Raw genomic sequence first — 25995 nt, forward strand, 5'->3', positions numbered from 1 at the left:
TATCAGAATACACCAGGAATCATTAAATGCTACAAACCAGCACTTGACTCATTGTTTTCTTGATTGTCTAGACTTAAGAAATGGACGGAGAAAATGTTACTATTGCACCTTAAACTTAGAAGTTTGTTGTCAGCCAGCTATGAAAACACTTCCAAGCAGCCCGGCCTCAAGTCTCATTTTCCTTCTTAGGGGGAATGATCTCTAAACCTCTTCCAGCTCCAAAGCTCATTTAGGTCCTCAGAGTTACTGACATAGCACAGCTAGCTAGAGACAGTTCCTATTTGAGGGAAGAGATGTTCAATATCACTAGATTAAGTTCTCTTTGTATGATTTTGATGACCATGGTGCTATGGAAAGTTTTCAACAGAAACCAATCAGTCTACCAATAAACATTTATTAAGTACCTACTATGTGCTAGGCACTGTACTAATTACTAATCATTAGAATGACTTGAGTTTAAGCTATATTTGTCCATTAAAAATTTTTAACCTTGAAGAAATGGTTGCATGAAAAATACTGTCTTCATGAAATCTGTATTTCATATATTTTTCAGGCAAAAGAGTTCCTGATAAAAATATCAACGATCCAGAAATATTTATCAAAAACCCAGTGCTATATTGTGAGTTTCAAAATGAATCAAATATAATTACAAATTTTTCATAAAACTTAAAAGTCAACAACGGAACCAAGAAAAATCTCTCTAATTGGCAAAATCAAATCCTTTGTTATTTCATTCTATATGCATTGGCCATTTTGTTCTCAAATTAATTTTGTATATCTTCCAATTAACTCAGACAACTGAGAAGCAACTGAGTAAAAAAAAAATGATGGAGGCTTCACTAAATTTTAACCCCAAGTTCAGATCCACAATCATTTATTAAATGCCTGTTGTGTACAGAGTATTGTACTACTCTCAGGGTGAAAAAGTTCAGAGAAGACAGAGCCTTTTCCTTCACGAAGTTTTTGAGTCAACTAAAAAAATGAAGATATGCCCACACAGGCAATAACGTAAGATGAGGGTATGATGAGTGGGGCCAACAAAGCACTTGGGGACTGAGGGCACATCAGGGAAACCACATCAGGGGGGTAAGAAGTGGAGGGTCCTGACTGGGGCTTTAAAGGGAAAGGAAAGGAGAGATAGGAATGGTGGAACAAGTTCTAGTTCAAAGGAGAAGCAGTACGGGTGGCCATGCTGTGTTCAGGAATGTTACCAACACTTTTCATCTTCCTAAAGACAGGCAAAGATGGCAAATGTCAGCCCCAACTGAGACAGGTCACCCAGTGGTCTGGGGCAGGTGGGCACGGCTCCGGCCCCCTCTTACACTGTTGTTGCTATCTTCACTACATGTCCTTGTTCTCAAACTTCTAAGTGCCCTGGTTTTTGTTGAGAACCCACAGGCCCAATTTCCTTTCTTTGGCCCTGATTTAGAACAGGATGCTTCTGCAAGGATGACATCTGGCCCAATTCCTTTAGAACGGATGCTGTTCTCATTGTCTCTGGACATTGGGAGAGGAATCTTTACCAGGACCCCTTATACAAACACATTACCAAAAAACAAACAAACAAAACAAAACACTCTTCTAAGGTGCTCTTAAGAGAAATTGGCTTAAAATTACTAAGTGGATTTGCAACCACCTGAGATTAAACTGTGGGCTTTGAAAAATTATTCAATATTATTGTTGAATAGTCTCTTAATGAGCAACATGGAAACAACTCAGATGTCATGAGGCAAACAAGAAATCACAGCCGACTGAGCTTGCCAGAGTGACACAGGTAGGCACATTACTTACTATCTCCTGACCCTCTCTCCTTGCACCAGCCAATTGAGAATTCTTTCCAGAGTATAACTTGAAACCTAAAAAAACCTTCAAGAGTAAGGCTTCTTCTGCCTCTCCAACAGGCAAGCTATTCTGTCTAAAATAAAATATCTACCTCACAGTAACAGCCTAATTATTTTCCTATACATTATTATTCTGATTTTTCTGAATCTCTTCAGTTTCAATGGCTAGTAAAAATATTTGCAGGGAGTTTTAACTCTAACCTTAGTTATTAATTGGTCAAATTAAGCTTATTTCTTGATGATTTTTGTCACTCAACAGCTCCATGGCCTCTTTTCTCATTCCTTGAACTAGCTTCAATTTGTGGACATTTGACTTTCCGGCAAAGCACTGCAGAACACTTACAATATGCCACCCATTGTTTTTTTCTCTGTCAGGCCCAGGGTCTCCTAGGGGGCACTTTAGGCCAAAGCCAAGCTGACATATTTCCTAGCTGGCCTATACCTTAAGCCTGAATGGCACTGGCCCATCACTCTTGTCCACAGGGACCTTTCAGCCTTGCCTTGTCCTGGTTCTTCCCCCAGCCTCCCGTAATCCCCTCTTAGTGAGTGACCAGGTTTAAGGGTATTTTCCTCTCCTTCCCAGTCCTTGTGTATTAGCTGTAAAACAGATGTAAAGCTTGGTTTAAGTCCAAAAATGTTGTGATCAAAATACATAGTTAGCAAATTGTTTGGCTAAATCTTTCATGTATGATGAAAGATTATTACCACAATTCATTAGCAAATTACAGACTTTGAAATGTAGGCAGACAAATATTTGGCCCTGTATCAATCAATTTGGACCAGCTGGGTAGAAATTCACACAATTCCAGGAAGCCCACAAAGTGAAGTGCTCTTTCATTTTTCATTCACTTGAAACATTAAAGAAAAATTATTATTCTATAAAATTGTCCATTTTTCAAGATTGCTGCAAAGCCCCTCAGACTTGGAGAGGTTTTGTTTTCAGTTCCCTGCTAATTCAGTCAACAAGCAATCTGGTCATTTTGCCACACAATTTACCTTGGAAGAATGAGGTCTATGAACACAGAATACTTGATTTTCTCAAAAAATTAAATTTAAAAGAGAGGTCCAATAATGCTACTGCTGTCCATGGGGGGAAAAAAATCACTGAAACTGGAATCCTAAGCGAGCTAAATAAGCCTGCAAATTAATTCTGTCATTATTCATGATAAACATTATTACTAACATTCCTCCTCTGAGCCTTCCTGGCCAAGCGAGGTGACCCTGGACAAAGATGCTTGTTTAGGCTACGTCTGCTGTGCTTAAGCTGACGCAGCCATCGATGGGGACAGCTGCACTGGGGAGCAACTTAAAACAAATTTCATCCTTGTGGCATCTAATCCAGAGCCTGGTACAAGAAGCATGGAAAAGTGAGTGTCAAAATTAAACAATGCCGGCTTTGCTCCGAACAGATGCTTTTCCCCTGCAGCTGTAAAAACCTTAAACAATCCTGGGCTCCACTGTCTGGTCACGCAACTACCACAAAGCAAGGCATACATTGTGCCATTTATTACAAATGTTTGCCATGAGCTTTTAACATCTTTTTTTTTTCCCTTCAAAAAAAAAAACACAGTAACAGGGATCTATTGAGGGAAACCATGGGGTATTTTACCCCTCCCCTAATAAGTGAGCAGCAGGATTAGATAGATAGATAGATAGATAGATAGATAGATAGATAGATAGATAGATAGATAAAAAACTCACCATTCTAAATATGTTTGCACAGGAAAAACTCCTTGCCTTGATACTGCTATATATAAGACACATTAAAAAAAATCAGAAAATAATTATAAATGGAGGGGCTAGAACTAGGAGAATACAGCCAAATTAAATTTGTTACAAGAGAATAAATATAAATATATGATGGAAAGAGCACTGGATTTTAAGTTTAGAGGACCTAGATTCAAAGTCCAGCTCAGATACTAGCCTTTTAAATTTGGGCAAAAACGTTCTTTCTGGACTGCAGTGTTTTTCTATTATAAAATGTGGGGCAGTGGCCTAGACAATCTATAAATAAGCTCCCTTTCAGCTCTACACTGGTAGAGAATTTTGTGACGCCGCTATCACTTGAATAGATGTAAGCTATGGCGAAATTTATATTTACAAAGCTCCCAAATCAGGTGAGACTACTCTTAGCCCTGTCTCAAATCAAGGACAGAAGCTTAAACCCTATTTTCCAGCGAGAGGACAGTTGACTACGAAGCACATGAACCTTAGATACAGTTATGGAGTAACCGGGGCTCTCTTGCTAACCCTTTTCCTGGGACAGCCACAGTCCCTTCTTAGTTCCTATTCACAGTTTCCATGAAATTGGGGGGTTAGTATTTTAAACAGCGCTATCAACAAACTCTTCATTATTAGGAAGGCAGCCTCGGCAGGGCTCAGAGAAGGGAGTGTCCATTGCACGGTCCCCATGAATCCCATTCCCTTCCTGCCCTGTTAATTGAGGTTCTCTCTTTGAAGATAGCTTTTATTGTGCCCACAAGTAATAGAACCAAGCAGCTTAACCTTCATTTTAAAGAGTTTCTTGCTTTAAAAATTCAATAAGTTTTTCTTTCTCATTCAGATAAGTTCTTGAAAGCTTTTTTTTTTTAATCCAGGATATCAATTCATTAACACCTCACTGCTTATCCCCATCCCCGCCTATCCAACTGGTTGAAGGTTGGGGTTCCCTCCTCCCCAAACCCTGAATTTCAATGAATAAGCCCCAAAATAATGACCAAATTAATTTTTAAAATAGAATGAATGTTGTTTTAAAGGCCAGTGATGATTTTCCACCCTCTTCAGTTTGAAATACTTATATTTCTGAGAAATCCCAGAAGATTTTTTTTTAACAAGACATTTAATTGAGATTGTAATGAAAACATACTGACTACCACAGGGCATTATCTTTCAATTTTACATAAAGAGTCTATTCATGGTATTTACTTAAGGAGACTGGAATAAACTTTAAGAAAGGGCTGGAATGTTTACAATTACGGTTTCACTAATTATAAGCTATCAGGATGACTGCATTGCTACTGGTTGTTATTTATTACAATCAAAAACAGACTTTAAGGGCTGCTAGTATCGCCATTTGCCTGTGCCTTCATACTGGTCTGGGCTTCACCATAAAAACACAGGATAAAGATTCTCTTCGTTTAAGATTGTGAAAAATGCCAGGTCACCGGGAAGCAGAGATAGCTCTGAAGCCTCAGGGGCTCAAAGCAGGGACTGCCACAGGAGCTGCCCATTGTGCAAAGGAGGTAGTTAGTTACTCCGTGCGATTGCTGGTTAATACTGAGCCTTCTAGTAAGTCTGAGGAAATTCTCCAACTTGTTTCTTGCCTGTAAGCTTAGATCCTACCCTAGCCACATTTCTAAAGGCATAAGGCTAGCTTGGCTATTTGCACGGGAGGCCATACTGCCAGGCCCTGCCTCCTGATCTGTTTCACCTTCTGCCTTCCCTCCAAGTTTTTCTCCTTGTTGGGGTTCACTGTGGAAAGGGGAAGGAAGAGTATTGGAAAACAGTGATTAGCTTCTTAGTAAAAATGGAAAAAGAAAGACTAACTGAGCTAACATGTCCGTATGTGTGAGTGACTTCTCATTAGCCTGATCATCTTCAGGGCCTCAGCTCAGTGTTGGAGCTGCAAGGCCTAGGAGCTGCCAGCCAGCCTGCCTAGCTCTGCCTTCTTTCCGTCCCTCCTGACTTTGCCAAATCACCAGGAGCTCCTGGGCACACACTCTGAGGCTGCTAACTTGATGGAAAGAAAATATGAAATTAAAGAGGCGATGAACAGCTCTGGCCCAGGAACATAAGCCCGGCCCTAAGCAGGGCTGGGGGTGGGGCTGGAAGAAGAGCGGGGAGGTGGCGATGGGGACCACATTCCAGGGCCAACACAAAAGGGCCCCAAAGCAGGAATTCCTGGCAGGACACAAAGCGCCTGCTCAGTCAACTCGGTCAACTGTTGCTCCAGCTTTTCTCTTACTAGTGCTCAAAGAGTCTGCTTTAAGACAAAGGCAGAGACCCCCTAATAACGCAGCCCCAAGAAATGCTCCAAGGCTTCCTTTCACCAGGGCTGGGGGTGGAGGGAGGATGCACTGGTCAGGAGAGAATGGGACCAACGGGTTGGGATGGGCTGCCTCGGGATGGGCTGCCTCTGCATGGGCCCAGCTTCTGCCCCCAGGTTCAATCAAGCCAGCCCAGCCAGCCTGGTTCCCTGTGGCCAGGGCCAGCGTCCAGTGTCCAGTGGGAGGCAGGAGGCAAGCAGCTTGGGAGTAGCAGCAGCAGCAGCAGCAGAGACAGAGACAGCGGCAGTAGCAGAGTCTTCAGCCCGGCTTTAGCGGCGGCTGCAGGCAAGCACAGCCTTTGTCAGGCTCCTGGGAGCCCTTCAAGTGCACAGTAGGTGTTCATCGGGACCATCTGGTCAGAAGGAAAACAAGCGGCTGGGTCCGCCTTTGAGCGGCACGAAGCGAGTAGGAATTAGGCTCTTCAATTAGCACGATTACAACCTGTCAAGGGTGCATTGTACCAGAGGATTATTACAGTCTTGGGCCCTGGCGCCGCTACAATTTCCCCTCTGCCTTTTCTTACACGGAAAGATGGCCCTGGTGATGACTTCCCAATAACTTCTAGGCCAGCTGTAGCCCGAGACGGCCAGGGGCCGGGAACTGGGACTGCTGATCAGGGCCTTCGAAGAGTCCGGTCTCTGCAAACTGCGGCATCAGCCATGGCCGGCCTCGTGCTGGAAGTGGGTCCCGCTGCTTGATGCGCGTGGGTCAGGGGCACTCTGCGCAGGCATCTTGAGCTTTCTCTTTGATGAAATGAAAGGGGAGCAAGCGGGGCTGGCCAAGGGCATCTTAAACCAAAGCAAACATTAAATTTTGCAATAAAATGTGGAAGTCCCTTCCCGGGAGCTGCAATGACTATGAGGAGGAATCGGATGAAGGCTGGATTTCCTAGGGGGCTGGTGCACCTATTTAAACACTACAAAAAACTGCCCAGGGAAAGAAGCAATCTCATCACTGGGCTGGCTACAGGGGCTGGCTTGGTTTCACCAGCTCTCATTTTCAAAAGCAACTTGAAACTCACAGTTAACATGCAGATTTAAACGACAAGCACATAATCTCCTTCACTAAAAGCTAAGAGAGGTTTGAATCCATCACCCTGAGCTGAAGTGAGAAAAACTGCTTGTCTCCTTGCCAAGGCAGCCTTCATGATTTTAAATGTTTTTTTTAAAAAATCAGTCCTTGAAATATACCTATGAAAATCAGTTAATTCTAACCTAATGCCCCTCTAATTTAGGGGTACCTCATTTGATACACCCACGTTTCTTGAAACTTTCCAACCAGAGACAGCACCTTTACCCTGATATCCTCTCACACACACAATGGTCCATAAAGCTTTTGCAAACCCTGCTTCAAGCTCAAATCAGCTCTTGTAAAAGTACTCTCAGATACCAGACTCCACAGTTTATATGTTATTACACATATAATAAACCACAGTTTATATGGCTTTACACATATAATTTGAAAGACTGGTGATAAACATGAAGGTAAAATTAATGGAAAACAAATCTGGTGGGCAAGATTTAAATATTAAAGCTCGGGGCAAAATTTTCACCCAGAGGGAACAGGACCTAAAATAGTTTGTGGGTTGGAGAGACACACCATAAACAAAACACCCTCTCCCAATTTGGATCATGGGAGGCTTTTCTTTTCAGATTAAGGGTTAGTCTAACTTATCACAGCATAATTCTTTAGCACAGATGATGACTGACATATGACTCATGTACAAAGTACTTGTCTTGTTGCAGATTTCTGACCTTTGCTGTCTCTCTTTAATCCTCACCTGAACAATTACTGGCTTGTGAGTTGGTTTGTTAGACAAGTTCCCAAGAAGGAAAATGTGTCCCAGAAGAGTATAAGAGATACCTTTAGATGGGTCAATTTTTATTATGATAAGCTAAATAAATATCAAGTATGAACAGTGATACTGCTGGGGGTTGTGGGGAATGAAACTTTTCAAGTATTCAGCCCTTTCCAGCAATGACTTACAGATCTTATTAGCAGAGATGACAAAAGAATACTTCCCAGCCTACAATAGAGATAGTGCAGGGTCTCTTATCCTTGCCCCACTGGGTGCATGTAGTTGGCCAGTAGCAGATGGAAATAGGGGCAGATTTTGCCTGCTATTGCAGCATTTGCAGTAGTAAAACAGACAACAACTGGTCAGTTTCCAAGAAGAGTCTGGCTGGATTTTAGGGCCACTAATCATTCCCTTTCCCCCACCTGTGTTTGGGGTTTTGGATTATGCAAATTACATTTTTAACCCAACTCAAATGCATTTGATTGCAACCAGTAAAATCTACGATAATGAAAAATATATTTTGTCATTTCTCCTCACCGGAGCAAATTCATTCAAATATGCTGAGCTTATTTTCATTTTCCATTAAAGTTAACTGGTTTTAAGTGAACTTCAGATAAGGGGCTGAAGGAATCAAGGAAGCACAGTCATTTTTACATTATTTGGTTACTTTAGAGCAGATGTTACTGACAAAATGATAGGGAGGAAAAAGTATTTTTTCTTGGTGCTAGTCAAAACTTCTTTCCCCCTCTCTTCTGTCCTCTTTGGTATCCCCATTTTATTCCCTTCTCCCTGACAAGGATCGCTAGGACTTTAAATGAACAAATAAATTAAAATAAGGAAACGTGGTAAAGAGCTTCAATAGAGAGGAGCCCACTTCGCCATCTCCGTGGCTGAAACGGAATCCTAGAGCGGAGTTGCAACCACTTAGGGATTTCCCAGACAACAGCTTACAGACAGCTCTTCGGAGCACCAACTCTCCTTGCTTGTGGTCTATCTGAGCCAACTTACATGAACATATAAGGCTGCAGAATCAAACCACTTTGGTGCCTCCATTTCTCTACCTCACTGTTTGTCCACAATCGTCACACCTCATAAAAACAGGTGATCAAACGTGCCTTCATCCTTCAGTCGTATTTCACTGAACAGAAATTCCATTCAAAACCAGACCTGCCTTCTAATGTAACATAAAGGCCTTCCATAATGGAGTGTCCAAACAACAAATACTACAATGAAAACCGGTGAGGTTTTCTCAATAAATTAACAGGTTAGGAGTCATTCACTTGTACCAGGCTAAGACGAATGGAAGCAGATTCCTGGAACATGATGCAGCATAATCTGTGATTCAGGAAATCTTGCATCATTATGTGTCCATGTTAATAATATAAAATACACCTGTGGGCTAGCTACACAATAAAACAGCAGATGAGTCCCAAAGTTCTATTTGGTTTCACCCCACTCTAGCGGGGATTCAGTCTTGTAGCAGAAACGGCTGTGCTTCAGCTCTGACCCCACCATGCCTGTGGCTATTGCTTCTGCATAATAGAAGCTCATGGAAAACCATCAGTGACTCCCCAAAGAGGTGCCTCAAAATTGCTGGACAAGACTAGAAGATCACTGCGTGCTATATCCTGCAAAATCGTTTACTGTATAAAAGGGATAAGGGAAAGAATGGTGGTGGATAGAAAGGAACAACTTAGAAACAACACAGGCTTTTCCACTTCTTAGCTATGGCCAGCACATTCTAAAATATTTTAAAACTCTGTGGAAAAACCGAAGCCCTGGTAAAGAGATAATAGCTCTCTCTTCTTGCAAAACTGTTCCAGAAACCACTGGTAAACCATATTTGGAAAACAGTCTGAAAAAATATTTATGACTTTAAAGTCATTGCAGCCTAAAAATATATGTGACAATCCAAACACCAAGCCCTGGAGAGACAGTTGCATCCAACTGTGGCGAACAATGGTACATTTATAGAATTTTAAATATTTCTTTTAATAATTAATGGAGTCATTTTGAATCCTTCTGCATAGGATATCAGGTGTGAGCAGATTGCATTAACACTGCTTAAACATTTCAACTTGTCAGTATGGCCAACTCGATTTCGGAAATATTTGCAGTATTTTCCCATCGAAACAGTAATAAAGGAAAAATAAATATATGCCACTACTTTATAATCACCGAACATTAATGAATATTTTATGTCTTTTTAAATCTCCCTGTTTAATTTAAAAGGGTGAAATTAAGTCTCCTTCCTGCAATATGCCAATTATCTGTAAATCAAACAATAACTTGGCCATTATGCTCCTTTTTGTTAATAGGAGGGAAGCTCATTTGAAAGCACTGAATGGCATTTGTAGACAATCTGAGGGAGAGTCCTTTCTGCCCCCTTGTGGGAAGAAGTTGCATCTGCAACAAATGACAGGTAAAATACCAAAGTAAATCATAAAACCAACCTAAGGCTCTGGAACTTTCAATAAAAAAAGAAAAAGGAGGAACTCTCTATGATTTTCCCCAAGAGAATAGGAACTCTGTCTCAAATAAGACACAATGGGAAGAGCCTCAGATGTCGAGTCCTAGGGCTTGATTTCACTGCCAGGCTCTTCTGTCTCCCTGTGCTTCTGTGGGCAAGTCCCTTTCTCTGTCCAGCTCACAGTTTTCTCCTCTGTAAAATGAATGACTTTGACTAGAAAACTCTACGGCTCCTTGCACCCCTAAGTCCTACGACCCTGTGGGAACACCCAAAGAGAATAAAATAAACTTGAGTTCTTTACCATGTTTACTATTCACCACTTGGGCATTTGGATTTTTCAATCGAACAAACCTTAACTTATTTTCATCTTGTGGGTGTGTGATGTGAAATGTTAACAGGAAGAAGCAATGAACATAACCTTATCCTTCAAAGATCCCATTATTCACCAAGAACTGCTCAAGCTTTTTCACATAAAATGTAATGCTCTTCAGAAAAATGTATCAAGGCCACCATGACATCTGCCACTGCATTTCTCTACTTCTGTTACTGATACAGGAGCTTCTAGATTATACCGAAATTTTATTTCCTTTGTTTTAAAAAAACAATGTACTCTGACCACCATCAGCACTTGAGGAACACTTAATTACAGCTACCTCATCCTGGTAGCTGCAATGTAACTGGTGCCTTTGAACAAGAAGATTCTAAAGTGTCAAGAAAAGAAGAGATCCGCCACACAGATCAGAAGTGACACCGCTTATTTTTACAGCCTTCCTTCCTTCCCTCCCCCCCCAAAATGATGCAAATGGCATTCCAACTTCAGTTCCTTGCATAAAACAGTCCATCAATCTCAAGGGGAATCCGGCAATCCTTAGCAATAGCTTTGTTCTTAGTGTTCATCATCTGATACACCACCAGTAGCTCACTGAGCCCTGGCTCAGAGTGATCCTTATGACCACCCCCTGTGCATTATCTGATCTGGGAAATACCTACGGTTAACAGCCTGACTTAGGTCCAGAAAGGCAATGTGGCCTGTCACTGGCAATGTGGAATCCTATGCCACACATTGGTCAAAGCGCCATGTGGCAGGTTTCTGGTGCTCAGCATGGCGGGTTCGTGTGCACGCTCAGGGTTCCTGCTTCTCTTTGGGAAGGGAGGGTTCTCTTTCTAAGAGTGGCTCTGGTCGGCCATTTTGAAGCTGGAAATGATGCCATGCCTATAAAATATGAGTACCCCTTTCCCCTGTCCCCTCAGTGCATGCTGAGTAACCCAAATTAGAGGAGGAAACATTCTCTAAAATATAACCTGTCAACAAATGACTTTTCTCTCAACTCTTCTAATGAATATTTCTACTATTTACTCACTACTAAATTATAAAATATATTATATTTAAATGACTTCCTTTTCTATAACATTAAATGGAGTATTTTAAGAATTATCAAGAGCTCCCGTCTATTCTTCAAAGGCCAGGTCATTTAGTTTATCTACAGTAATCTTTGATGCTCCAGTTAATTAAAATTAAGAGCCCAGTAATGAAACATAAAGAGAGTTTCCAGCCAGAAGAGAGAAGCCCTCTTTAACAGGGTCAACATGAGCTCTAATGAGCTCCTTCTCTTCCTCAGCTGTGAGACAGAACTCACCTCCTGGATGGTACTGCTTCCCGAGAAGTTCAAGCTGTACTCCCGCTGGACTTCTCGATGGGTGACAATCAGCATGAAGTTCTGATTTAATGACTCCTGCAGGGCACTGAAAGGGTTGAAAGAAAAACAAGGAAATCAGGGATAAGCATGTTCTAGCTTGCTGAGCAGCGAGCTACAGAACCCTCAGGAGGACCCTAACCTCGACGTCGACATGTCCAGGCACAATGTGAGCATCTTGGCAGTTCTGAAAGGCAAGAAGCCATGCTGAGGATGACCAAGGGGAGCTAACCTGTTAACTCCTTCTCTACCAAAGTGAGCAGAGTCGCTTGGCTAGAAATATTTTACCTACAAAATAAAATTTTAATATTGAGAGCCATATGCTGTCTTCTTTTTCATTAGCACCAGTATTTATCTTCCAATGGCTCACATGGGCAAGAACACCAGACATGACAAGTCCAAGTTAAATTCAAAGACAATAGAAAGCACAATTCTAGACCAATCTTACAAAAAGTAGATGGAAGAAGAGAAATAAAATGTTGTGTCTGACCAATGCACAGCGGAGAGTTAACAATAATAATGACAGCCTCCAATTATATCACACTCTAAGGTTTACAAAATGCTTCCCTTACAACAACCATATGAGGGAGCTGGTAGGAGTATAATTAGCCCCCTTTTACAGATGAGGAAATAAGGCTCAGAAAGGTTATAAAATTTGCCCAAGGCAATCTAACTATTAAAAGAGTGGGCTAAATCCAAAAGAGAAGTCCAGGGAGAATGCTATGAGAAATGAGAGGAAAGTAAGATCCCTTTCACCTATGAGAAAAATTGGTGGTGGAGCACGTCAGGATGTTTTTTGAAGGAGTCTGGGTCTGGAAGGGAGAGATTTCAACATTGAAACCCACATAACTTTTGAAACTCATATGACAACACACTGTCAAAAATATTCTTCAACCTGGGACTCATCAATACATAGAAACTGACTCTGTGCTGTTAACCAAACCCATCAATCATGTACTTTCTTCAGTGTATAAGAAAATGCCCAGCATACATCTCCACACTTGAGGAGTTCTTTCTTTCTTTGCTCATTTTTGACCTGGACTGTATGCTTGGAAAGTGATGGTAAATATCATGGAAACATGTTTGTGTGTAACGGGGTGAGGGTGTTCACATGCAAAATGTTTGGGTCTAGGGATGGTAATGATGAGATGATGATAGATCACATTTACTTTGTGATTTGGGACCACGTGGGGTTGTTTGAAATATTTTGTTGATATGTTTTCTTATTTTACATCATCGTGCCTTCTCAATCGTTCCCTTCTGCTCTCTTCACATGACCAACACAGAACCTTCCTTTTGTAACAAATAAGTCAAGCAAAACAAATCAACACATTGGCTTTATCTGACAATGTATAACTTATTCTGCACTTACAGGCCCCCATTTCTCTGCCAAGAGGCAGGAGGAAGTGTATGCCTCAATATTAATTCCCTGAAGGTGCAAATGGCCATTGCATTGATCAGAGTTCTAAAGCCTTTCCATGTTTTCTTTTCTATTACTGTGCTCAAGGTGTAAATTGTTCTCCTGGTTGTGCCCACTTTGCTTGGCATCACTTCACTCAAGTATTTTCAAGTTTCTCTGAATTCTTCATATTTATTATTTCTTATGCCACAATAATATCTGATTACATTCATGTGTCATAGCTTTTCTTAGCCATTGTCTAATTGATTGGTACCCACATTTTTTCCTAGTTATTTACAATGAGAGCTGCTCTATTTCCATATAGTTCACCTCCTGATATAGATGCCCAGTAGTAGCATCACTGAGTCAAACAGTCTGTGTAGTTTAAATGGTTTTAAAAATAAAATGCCAGTCCAACAAAGACGGCAGTAGAGGGAAGCAGTACAACCCATCTCGCCCCCAAAACTATTCCAACAAAGACCCAGAAAGAACACCAGGCAGAGTCATGACCTAGAAATCCAAGGGAAAAAACACAGTGAGTCATTTTTCAGCCTTGGTCAGCACAGGGAGATGGACAAAAGTCTGCAGGCACAGAAAACTTCATAGCCAAGAAAGAATCATGCAGAAGTTTCTAGCCTGGGTAATGATCTAGAGCCTGTAGTTATGTTCTAGGGCAAGAAAAGGTAGAAGATCCTATAGGATAGGAACTGACTCTATGCCGTGAGCAGGAGCAGAATCCAGTTGACAGTTGTATAGTATAGGACACAGTTGGGTCACAGAGGCAGCATGTCCTAGACGAGATCTGTAAGGAGCTACAGTCCTGCTACTGCAAACCAAGGTCTGAGGTCACGAGAGATGATTGGCCTGAAGCTGTGGACTGGGCAAGGAGCAAGAGTTAAATATGAACAATAGCTGAGAGACTCTGATCCTACATGAGGATCTCACATTTAGCAACTCAATCAAAAAGGTAAGGGAGCTCAGGCCAAGGTGCAGCTTGTAGGTCTGCACTCTGAGTTAGCACAATCTTCCAGCTAGCTAGCAAGAAATGAGGCCAACAGGAATCTAAGAGAGTTCCAACCAGGAGCAAACTAAAAGTGGTGTCACTCTAACCCAAAGGGGTTAATAGTTTGCAAAGTTCAGATCAGGAAAGCAATGATCAAACTTTGCAATAAATGACAGCACTTTGAGGGCACCAAAAGTTTTTAGGGCTCCAAAATGAGATGTGACTGGGATCCCTGAAGACAGCAGCCACAGGACCAAAGAGAATAAAAAGCAGGGCCAAGAGGGGCCCAGACATTCTCCAAAAAGGTCCAGAAGTTTGCAAAGCCTGACTTGAACACAAAGTCCCAGGAAGTAAGTCTGGAAGAATAAGAAAATCAAAAAACAAAGATTCTCAGTAAAAGCTATTATGATGCCAGGATACCAAAGACACAAATCCAGAAGAGACGCACACATGCACGTGCACACATACACACACACACACACCCCCCCCTCAAAACAAAGCCAAAAAAACCTTCTAAAATATCTACAAGCAAAGCCTCAAAGAAAAACATATCCTATACACAAAGTAAACTTAAACTCCTGGGGAAACAAAAAGACTTAAAAATAATTTAATTAATGAGAGTGCTAGAGGAAAGAACTAGAAAAAGAATTAATAGCTTACTACAAAAGGTACAAAATCTTACCTAAGTAACAAACTCCTTAAACATTAGAATGGATGATGACTCCACAGATAACAAGAAATATTAAAACAAAGTCAAAAGAGAAGGAAAAATGGAAGAAAACATAAGGTATCTCATGTCAAAAATAACTAACCTGGAAAACAGATCGTGTACAGATGACTTAAGAATCAGTGGACTTCTTTGAAAGCCATGACCAAAAAAAAAAAAAGAGGGTAGGCCTCATACTGCAAGAAATTATTAAAGAAAACTATTCAGATCTCTAAGACAGAGGGGCAAAGTGAAAATAGAAAGAATTCACTGGTCACCTCAAGAAAGAAATCCCAAAGTATAAACTCCCAGAATGCCATAGAAGGAAAAAAAAACACAGCTTTCACGTCAGAGAAAAGAAACAGCCAGAAAGAAAGAAAGAAAGAAAGAAAAGAAAGAAAGAAAGAAAGAAAGAAAGAAAGAAAGAAAGAAAGAAAGAAAGAAAGAAAGAATTCAAGTAATGAAGAGCCACACAACCAGATCACACAAAATTTAGCAGCTATGATTATAAAGGAGGCTGATTCTTGGAATACATTATTCCAAAAGGCAAAAGATAAGGGCTTATAATCAAGAATAACTTATCCAGCAAAACCAAACATAATCATAAAGAAAAACATAAAAAGTTAAATATGAATGTGCAACCAGAAGGAATCAAATAAGGATGATAGGTTTACATTCTAATAAGAGAAGATTATACAAGTGTCCTTTCAAAAGCCTAATGACAACAGGGATCACAGGGGAAGTTAAATAAAATAGGGAGCCTGGGGTGGTCTTATTATGTTTTGATGATGTTAAAAGAGGAAGGGAAGGTAAAAAGAATGCATTAGGGAAGAAAAGGAGAGAGGAAGGATAGAAGAGCATTTCCCACATAACCAGGGCACATAAACAGAAGAACACAAAAACAAGAAGCAAGGGGTGGGGTAGCTGGCAACACCTGAACCTCACTTTCATCTGAACTGGTCAAAGGAGGGTAGCATATGTACAAAAAGTTGGGTATAGAAGCACATACAAATTAATAAGGAAACAGGAAGGAATGGGGAGAATAGGGGAGGAGATAAGAGGGAGGTTGTGAGGATTTGGAAGGTTTAAAAATAAAGAAAGGGTAAGAACCTGTAACTGGGGTTTAGATTGAGACAAAGAGAAGAGGGACAGTATTTATATAGCACCTTATTTACCAAGAACTTTACATATGTCATCTCATCTGATTTTCACAACAATCCTATGAGGTAGGTTTTATCATTATCCTCATTTCACATGTGAGGAAACTGAGGCTTAAAGAGATTAAGTGACTCTTCCAAAGTCTGACAGCTATTTCATATCTGGGGTAGGATTTTAAACTCAGGCATTTCTGCCTCCACGTCCTATAATACTCTATCCAGTGGGCCTTGATCACAAGCATATTCCTCTCTCATTCATTACCCTTTTCTTCTTTGTGAAGAGGCAGTGGGAAGCAATGAGAGGAACAAGTGTAAGAAAACAGGATTGGTGGAAATAACACAATTAGTGATCATAATTGTAAATGTGAATGTGACTAACTTATCCATAAAATAAAAGAGGATAGCAGGATGAATGAGAAAGCAGATTTCAACAATCACGTTTAGAAGAAATAAAGTAGAAACACAAATTCACACAGAATAAAAAGATGGGGCTTCAGCAAAATCTGTTATGCATCAGCTAAACTCATAAATGGCAGGGGTAACAACCATGATCTCAGACATGGTACCAAAGGAATTTCAGTCAGTCAATAAACATTTATTAAGTATCTACTACATGCCAGGCCCAGTGCTAAGGGCTGAAATAAGCACAGGTAAAGACAAAATAAAACTATTGATTTTGGATAATGGTATCTATGGTGGTATACTTAGAGAACCTTAAACAGTCAACAAAAAACTTAGTTTCAGGAAAGTAGCAGCACATAAAGTAAATCCACATAAATGTCATCATTTCTGTATATTACCAATAAAACACAGCAGGAAGAAGTAGAAAGAGAAGATAGGAAGCAAAATTCCATTTAAATTAATTACAATATGTTTAAAATATTTGGGAATCTTCCTGCCAAGACATATCCAAGAACTACCAAAACTTTTTATAGAAATAAAAGGCTTCTTTATGCAACCCTTTAAGACTAATCACACTGTACAAAACTTTTTACAGAAATATAAGCCTTTCCTATGGTTGCAGAGAAGGTGTCAACCTGCATTAGAGGAGAGGGTTTCCTCGCCCGCAGGGTTCCGTGTGCCAATGACATCATATAACCAGGTTCTTAACCCCTGGTACTTAATTGGTCTTCTTGCTCTTCCTCACAAACACTGCTCCACCTTCTGTCTCTGGGTGGCTCTCTCAGGCCTGGAATTTACTCCCTCCTCTCTGTCTCTTAAAATACCTTGTATCATACAAAGCTCTGCTCAAGCATCTTTTCTCGCCTTCCCTTGCCCCCCCCCATTATTATTATTCTCCTCCACTACTTTGTAGTTATGGGGTTTTTTATATTTTTAATGCACTTATATAAGAAAGATAGAATTCTGAAACCACTCTGATTAGACACTTAGATGTACATGTTGCTTCTCCTCCCTGCCCCCTCCCCCAATGTAGCTCCTAGTGTACAAGAATTGATTCATTTCTGTCTTTGTATCCCCGTACTTTGAGCACAGTACGTGGGACAGAGTAGTTCTTGATAGATCTCTGTTGATTTAAGCTGCCAATTATTTTGATCAATTCTTCTGCGGAATCACTAGGATTTAAATAAACCCTCATATCATCTGCAAATAGATACTTTTGCTTCCTATTTGCCTCATTTATTCCCCCAATTTCTTTTTGTTTTACTGCTACAATGCGCATTTCCACAACTGTATCAAATAATAGCAATGACAATGGATATTTTTCTTTACTTCAGATCTTGATCAAAAGGATTTCAGTGTTTCTTCAATGCCAAATAACTGCAGCTCCTGTATTTAAGTAAATTCTGTTTATCATATTAATGATAGGACAGTATAGCAGAAAAAGGTTTTAGAGTCAGGGGTTCTGGCCTCAAAACCTGCCTCTATCACTTCTTACCTGTGAACTTTCCTGAGACACATCTTTAGAATGGGTGTGTGTGTGTGTGTGTGTGTGTGTGAGTGAGAGTGAGAGAGAGAGAGAGAGAGAGAGAGAGAGAGAGAGAGTGAGAGAGAGAGAGAGAGAGAGAGCGCGCGAGCACATTTATGTGCATGGACTAACTGGTGTCTAAAAAATATCTAAGATCCCACGATTCTATAAAAGGTCTATTCATTCGCATGGTTTTAATGTTTTCAATATAAATGAATGCTGGGGACAGCTACGTGGCACAGTTGATAGAGCACTGGCTCTGGAGTCAAGAGGTCCTGAGTTCAAATCCAGCCCCCAACACATAGCACTTAGTAGCTGTGTGACTCTGGGAAAGTCACTTAACCCCAATTGCCTCATCAACTGTTTTCCCTGCATCTATTGATAGAATCATGTAATTTTTAAAACTGCTACTCATATGGTGAAGAACAAAAATAAATTGTGTTTAAGGTTTTCTAGTGATGAACTATATCCCTACATTCCTAATATAAATTCAATCTGGTAATAGCGAATAATCTCTTGAATATACTGCTATAAGCACTTTGTGAATATTTTCTTCAATAGTTTTACATTCATGCTCATTAGTGATAATGTCCCTTTTTTTCTCTTTGTATGCTCTCACTACCTGGGTCTCACTTGCCCCATTCAAAGTGCTCCAGAGTGTCTGAACCAGGACTCAGACTCAATCTTTTTTTTTTCCATTAATTTTTATTGGTATTTTCTCTGTCTTACATCATCACAGTACCCCATGTGTCCTTTTCCTTCCCCACCCTCTCCCCTTCCACTGGAGAAGGAAACACCTCTTTCTTATTATTCCAAATCTGTACATAAAAGTGACAATAAACGGATGAACTTGGGAAGTCAGTGGGGATGCAATTAATCAATAAGCACTGAAGTGCTAGGTACAATCCCAAATATATCCCAGTGTCAACCATCAGGTTTGTACTTGACTAAAAGGGTTAGGAAACTCCAAAACAGAGCCCCAAGTACTAGCCCAAAGACCACCGTGATAAGCATGGCAGCTCTGAATTCACAGGATCACAGGATGTCTACATACAAGCAATCCTAGAGGGTGTCCTGTCACACCACTCATTTCATGGACTTGACCTTGAGAAAGTTTCTTCATCTCTCTGGGCCTTAATGTTCTCCATGGGGTCCCCAAGGACACGGAGGGGAGTAAGGTGGGAGACGACGGGGAGGTAGGAGGCCTTGAAATACCAAGTGGAGGATTTCGGATTTGATCTTGGAAAAGTTGTGATTGTGGCTGTTGTTCAGTTATGTCTGACTCTCCTTGACCCTAGTCAGGGTTTTCTTGGCAAAGATACCAAAGTGATTTGCCATTTCCTTCTCCAGCTCATTTTACAGATGAGGAAACTGCAGCAGAGTTAAATGACTTGCCCAGGGTCACACGGCTAGCAAGTGTCTAGGCCAGATTTGAACACAGGAAGAGGAATCTTCCTGATTTCAAGCCCAGTGCCCTATCTACTGTACCACCTAGCTGCCCTGGAAAATAACTCCAGCTTATGTTACATACCTTTTCTGTGGCATTCTCAGGACAACTGTTCGAGTCTCTACTCCCTCTCTCTCCCCTTCCTCCCTTCCCTCTTCCTCCCTAGTAGACAGAGAGTTGAATCTGGAGTCAGAAAGATGTGGGTTAAGTCTGCCTCTGAAGCTCATGAGCCATGTGATCCCCTGTCAGTCAATTAACTTCTCTCAACCTTTGTTTCTCTATCTGTAAAACGGGGGAGATGATAATAGCACCTACCTCTCAGGGCTGTTGTGAAAACCAAGAGAAAAAACATACGTAAAGCACATTGCAATCCCCAAAACTCTACAGAAATGTTAGCTAGTTTAAAAATATCTCTATCTCTATATTATACAGGAAGCCAGCCTAGTCCACTACTAATACTTATCAATAGCGCTGCACTATTAGATGAAGCCAGGATAAAACCACCTTCACTCACTCCTGTCTCAGCCTCTCCAAGGAGAACCAGTGAGCCATATTTTCATTCAGCTGACACTTCTATTGTCTTCTAATTTTATGTACTGTGAAAATGTCAAGATTGATTCGATTCAATTTCTCAAAGATCTCACATTCAGAGCACCAAATAGGAAGCAAAGGATCACAGTCAGTCCACATGCTAGGTGAGAAGGCCTCTCGAAGAAGGCAGGATTGGAGAAGCTAGTGCCCAAGGAAGCCAGGAGGCACAGATGAGAAGGGGTGGGGGGCAGCAGTGCAAAAGCATGGAGTCGAGTGATGGAGGGTCTTCCAGGAGGAATAGCAAAGAGGCCACTGTTGCTGGAATACAGAGTAAGTGGAAAAAAGTCAATTATAAGAAGACTGAAAAGGTTTAGGAAAAGGCCAAGTTTTAAAAGCTAAACAGATAATTTTATATTTGATCTTGGAGATAACAAGAAACTACCACCTGGAACATTCTCATTCATTAATTCAATAAACATTTATTAAATGCTTCCTATGTATCAGGAACTGTGCTATTCACTGGGGATAACAAAAACAAAACCTAAAAATTCTCTAATCAACAGCAGCTTACATTCAATTGGAAAAAGGAGGAAAATATAACTAACAATAACTAATATTTATATAATACTTTTAAGGTTTGTTGAAAAAAACAACTTTACATTTAATTCCCATGATGACTCTGGGATATGCTACTGTTATTATCCCCATTTTACAGATGAGGAAACTTAAGACAAACAGAGTAAGTGACTTGCCTAAGATCCCATTGCTACTAAGTGTCTGATGTCAAATTTGAACTCAGGTCTCCCTTACTCCAGTCCCAGCACTCGAATCACAGTACGTACACAGAAAATTATATACAAAAAAATACATAAAGTAACTTTCAGGGGAGAGTGCCTGTCCTGGGCAATCAGAGCACATAAGCGGAGCTCTGGAGGAAGGGAGACTCTCAGAGGAGAGTCTCTCAGACAGAGTGGATCATCACAGGGATGGCACTTGCCAGGGTATGTAGATGGAAGGCCACGGAGGAAGAACACCAAAGGAGCTTGCTGAAAAGCACTACAGAATGTGAGAAGGAGATTCCCAGGAAGAAGCCTGGAAAGGCAAGGTTCTCCACTCTCACAACCCTTCTGAATCATTTCCTTCTTTCAAGTACAGCTCAAAAGCCAACTCCTACATGAAGCCTTTCTTGATGGTCCCAGCTATTTGTGTTCCCTGTAGCCAAACTGCGTTCTATTTTACGTTTTTCAATACAGTTTGTCTTCCCCCTCCCTATCCAAGCAAGGGATCAATCAATAAACATTCAGTAAGTACCTCCTATGTGCCAAGCACAGTGCTGAAGAACATACGCTTTTTGAGGGCACATATTAATTTTTACTTCATTTTTAACTATATTGCCAGCACCTGGCACACACCCAAAAAAGGGTTTGATAAATGCTTACTGGAAGAGCAAATGAAGGGCAGTGCCATGGTCAGGCTCATACCTGAAGATGATTTTGTTAGCAGCTGCAGAGAAGACAGACTGGAAAGTGGAGAAATTGGAGGAACAGAGTCTACTTAGAAGCTTTCAGAGGTGAAGAGGTCTTGACCTCATGTGAATGGAGAGGAGGCTGATGAAAAGAGAGAAGTTGTGGAAGAATTAACAAGATTTGGTCACTGGCTGGAGATGAGAAAGGAGAAATGGAGAAGAGTCAAGGACCCTAAGATCACCTGTGTCATGCCTGCCATCAAAGCCCCTCATGTTGCAGCTAAGGAAATGGAGAAGGACTGTGGAGGGGCTGTCACTTGTCCAAGTTCATAGAGGTTGGAAGGCAGAGAGCGAGTATTTGAAGCAACAGTCTCTGGTCCTAGTCTTCCACTTCTGGGAACCAAGATGGTGGAGTAAAAAGGTAGTGGCTCTCACCCTCCCCTATCAACCTCTGAAAACCCAGAAAATATCACCCCAGAAAAAAAAAAACCTGGAAGAGCTGAGCTAGAAGGAACACAGGGAACAGCAGTGCAGCAGCCCAGCAAACAGGTTTCCCAGTGCCTCAGCAAAAATAAGGGAAGCAGCACTACAAAGGGCCCCAGGCGGATAAGCACCCTGCAGCATTCAATTGAAAAGAGCCTAAGAAAGCAACCTAAAGTCTTCATAAAGCCCCAGGCTTGCTGATTCCAACCCAACACCAGGCGAGCTGTCGGAACCCCAGGAAGAGATCCTGAAGCCCCGGTGGTAGAGCAGGCAAACACCAACACCTGGACCTCCAAGTGCCTCAGTGAGGGCGGGGGAACCAGTGGAAACCAGCTCAGAAAACCACCAGGTACCTTGGCACTCTACCGCAAAGGAATCTCCCAGTGCATTAGCAGAAAAAAGAGGAGCATTGCAAGGGGCCTCAGGCAGATAAACACCCTGCAGCACCTATCTAAAAGGAGCTGAAGAAAGTTAAAGGAAAGGAAAAGCAGGCAACCTAGAATTGCCTGAAAGTTCCAGCCTTGCTGATTCCAGTCCAACACAAAGTAAGCTGCCAGAACCCTACAGCCTCCAATTGCCAACATAAGAGGCCCCAGCACATAAAGCCAGTGACCAAGACCTAGGCTCCCAACACAAGAAGCTTGGGTCAGTGCTCTCTGTTCCCCAGCAGGAGAGCTCAATCTCTTTAAAGGCCAGGGAATAAAGAAACACCATGAGTAAAAAGAAATGTACCATAGATTCATATTATGAGAAGAGTGAAGATCAAGACAGAAATTCTGAAGAGGAAAACATTGTCAACAAACCCACATCTGCAACATCAAAGGGAATATGAACTGGTCTGAAGCCCAAAAAGCCTTCTTAGAAGAGCTCAAGAAGGATTTTAAAAGTCTAATGAGAGAGGTAGAAGAGTCCTTAAAAAATACAATTGGCCAATTGGAAAAAAAGTACACTGAAGAAAACAAGTCCCTAAAAAACACAATTGGCAAACTGGAAAAAAAAGTACACTGAAGAAAAAAATCCCTTAAAAATACAATTGGCCAATTGAAGAAGGAAGTACAAAAACTAACAGAAGAAAACAATCTGTTAAAAACTAGAATTGGACAAATGGAAACTAATGACTCTATGAGAGAGCAAGAATCAGTCAAACAGAAACAAAAAAATGAAAAAATAGATGAAAACATAAAATACCTCATTGGTAAAACAACTAACCTGGAAAATCAATCCAGGAGACATAATTTAAAAATCACTGGACTACCTGAAAATCATGATGAAAAAAAGAGCCTGGATAGTATCTTTCAGGAAATCATAAAGGAAAACTACCCAGAAGTCCTAGAACCAGAGGTAATAACCATAAAAGAATACACGCTCACCACCTGAAAGAGATCCCAAATTGACAACGCCAAGGAATATAATAGCAAAATTCCAAAATTACCAGATGAAAGAGAAGGTGTTGCAAGCAGCCAGAAAGAAACAATTTAAATATCATGGAACCACAGTCAGGATTACACAGGACCTTGCAGCTTCTACATTAAAAGACTGCAGGGCGTGGAACATGATATTCTGTAAGGCAAAGGAGCTTGGATTGCAGCCAAGGATCAACTACCCTGCAAAAATGAGCATCATTTTTCAAGGGAAGAGATGGATATTCAACGAAATAGGGGGACTTCCAAACCTTCCTCATAAAAAGACCAGAGCTCAACAAAAAATTTGATCTTCAAGTACCAGATTTAAGAAAGACATAAAAAGGTAAATGGGACAGAAAGATACAAAATGTTGTTAATAAGGGCGGACTGTTTACATCCCTACAAGGGAAGATGACACTTGCAACTCTTGAGAACTGTATTGTTATTACACCATGCATGTTAAAGGAGTATAAATAAAGGGGATGGATATTAGTTGACTTTCATGTAATGATAAAAAAAAATCTAATCAAGTAGGTTAAATGGATCCAAGTTAAGTGGATTAGTCTGATCTTAGAAAATGTACCAAGAAAGGAGGAGGCAGACAAGGGTAAATTACATTGCAGAAAAAGACAGAAAATCCTATTGCAGCAGAGGGAAAGAAGGGAGGGGGGTGAGCATTGTTTGAACCTTACTCTCATCAGATTTGGCTCAAGAAGGGAATAACATAGTCAGCTGGGTATAGAAATCTAACTTGCTCTATGGGCAGTGGGAGGGAAGCGGGGAAGGAAAAGGGAGAGGGGATAGAGGGAAAGGGATAACAGAAGGGAGGAGAGACTGAAGGAGGCGGTGGTCAAGAGCAAAACACTAGTGAGGAGGGAAAAGGAGAAAGGAGAAAGAAAAGCATAAACAGAGGGGGAAAAGGATGGAGAAAAAGACACAGATAGTAACTGTGAAAGTTGAATCGCCATCTTTTTTTTTTCTACTCTTCTGTTGAGTTTTGTTTCCTCTTTCTGATGGTTCCTCCTATTGGTTTTAATTTCTACTTACAACTTCACTAATGTGAAAATATGTTTAATAGGAATGTAAATGTATAGCCTATATCAGATTGTGCGCCGTCTTGGGGAGGGTGATGGGGAGGAAGGGGGAGAAAAGGTTTAAACTCAAAAGCATATAGAAGTGATTGCTGATAAATCAAAATAAATTAATAAAATTTTAAAAAAAGAGTTTCTGGTCCTAAATCCATGGCTCTCCCTCCCTGTGTACACCATGCTGCCTCTTCCTTAAGACTCTGAAGAGATAAAGCTGGGTCACTAGGAGAATGGTGGTGTTCTCAACAAAAACAGGCAGTATGGAGAAGGGGCAGGATTAAGGGATAACACAATAAGTTTGGCTTGGGTCATGCTAAATTTAAGACGCCAATGGGTCATCAGGAAAAGAGGATTGGCAGGTAGCTGATGATGCAAGATTGGAACAGGGTGGGGAGTCAGGTCCAAGTGTGCACATTTGGAAGTCCTCTGATGATATTGAGTGGTGGGTGATATAGAGAAAGATGAAGCTCCAGCAAGTGAGCCAAGACAAATAGGAAGACACACAGGAGAGAGTAATGTCACTGAAACCAAGAGGAGAGAAAGTATAGAGAAGGAGAGCACTGAGTTGTCAACAGTGTCCCAAAACTTCACTGATCAAGTAGGATGAGGAATAAGAGATATCCATTGGCTGCATTAATTAAAAGATGGTGGGCAATTTTGCAGAAAACAGTTTCAGTCAAATAAAAGAGACAGAAATCAGATTTGAAGGGCCTGAAAAGTGATTAAGATGGAGGAGGTAAGTAGGAATTTAAACCTGAAAGAAAGAGACAGTTGCTTGAAGGAACAGCAGAATAAAGAGTTTGTTAGGATGGAAAAGACAGATATGTTTTTTGGCAGAAGAGAAGCAGCCAGTAGACAGGGAGGGCTTAACGATGAAAGAGAGGGAATAATCTATGGGGCAAGTTTGGGGAGGCAAAAGGAGAAGATGGGATTATGGAGACAGGTAAAGTGTTGGCCTTAGGAAAAGGGCCACCATCTATTCCTCAGAGACTAAAGTAAAGACAGCGAGGATGGGTCAAGATATAGAGGATTTTGGAGGTGTTCGATAGTGGAAATGATGGTACACATGATGAGAGGCCTTGATTTTCTCAAAGAAAGAGGCAAAGCTATCTGCTGTAGAGAAATGAGGCTTGGTTGGAGCAGGTAGGTGGCACAGTGGATAGAGCACCAACCCTGAAGTCAGAAGGACCTGAGTTCAAATCCAGCCTCTGAGCAAACACTTGACACTTACTAGCCATGTGACCCTGGGCAAGTCACTTAACCCCAATTGGAGAGAGAGAGAGAGAGAGAGAGAGAGAGAGAGAGAGAGAGAGAGAGAGAGAGAGAGAAAAGAAAGAAAGAAAGAAAGAAAGAAAGAAAAAGAAAGAAGAAAGAAAGAAAGAAAGAAAGAAAGAAAGAAAGAAAGAAAGAAAGAAAGAAAAAGAAGGAAAGAAATGAGGCTTGGCTTGAGAAGAAACCAGAAGCTTTGGAACAATAAGCAGCTAAGAAAAGTAGTGAACAAAGTCCATCAAAGAAGGATAAAAGTTTGTGATTGTTC

At 41.0% G+C, this 25995-nt stretch overlaps 1 protein-coding gene across 2 annotated transcripts in view; it reads right to left on the bottom strand.

Annotated features, from left to right (window-relative positions):
* The window catches only part of FAF1 (Fas associated factor 1), a 415784-nt gene that overhangs the window by 219339 nt on the left and 170450 nt on the right, over positions 1 to 25995 (bottom strand). For both annotated transcript variants that reach the window (XM_020987731.2, XM_020987730.2), the window contains exon 7: positions 11793 to 11898. In XM_020987731.2, coding sequence (XP_020843390.1) covers positions 11793 to 11898 — 106 coding nt within the window. The remainder of the gene's footprint in view (positions 1 to 11792; positions 11899 to 25995) is intronic.

Source organism: Phascolarctos cinereus, unplaced genomic scaffold (genome assembly GCF_003287225.1).
Source record: "Phascolarctos cinereus isolate Bilbo 61053 unplaced genomic scaffold, phaCin_HiC Scaffold_5;HRSCAF=322, whole genome shotgun sequence".
In the NCBI taxonomy this organism is placed as follows: Eukaryota; Metazoa; Chordata; class Mammalia; order Diprotodontia; family Phascolarctidae; genus Phascolarctos; species Phascolarctos cinereus.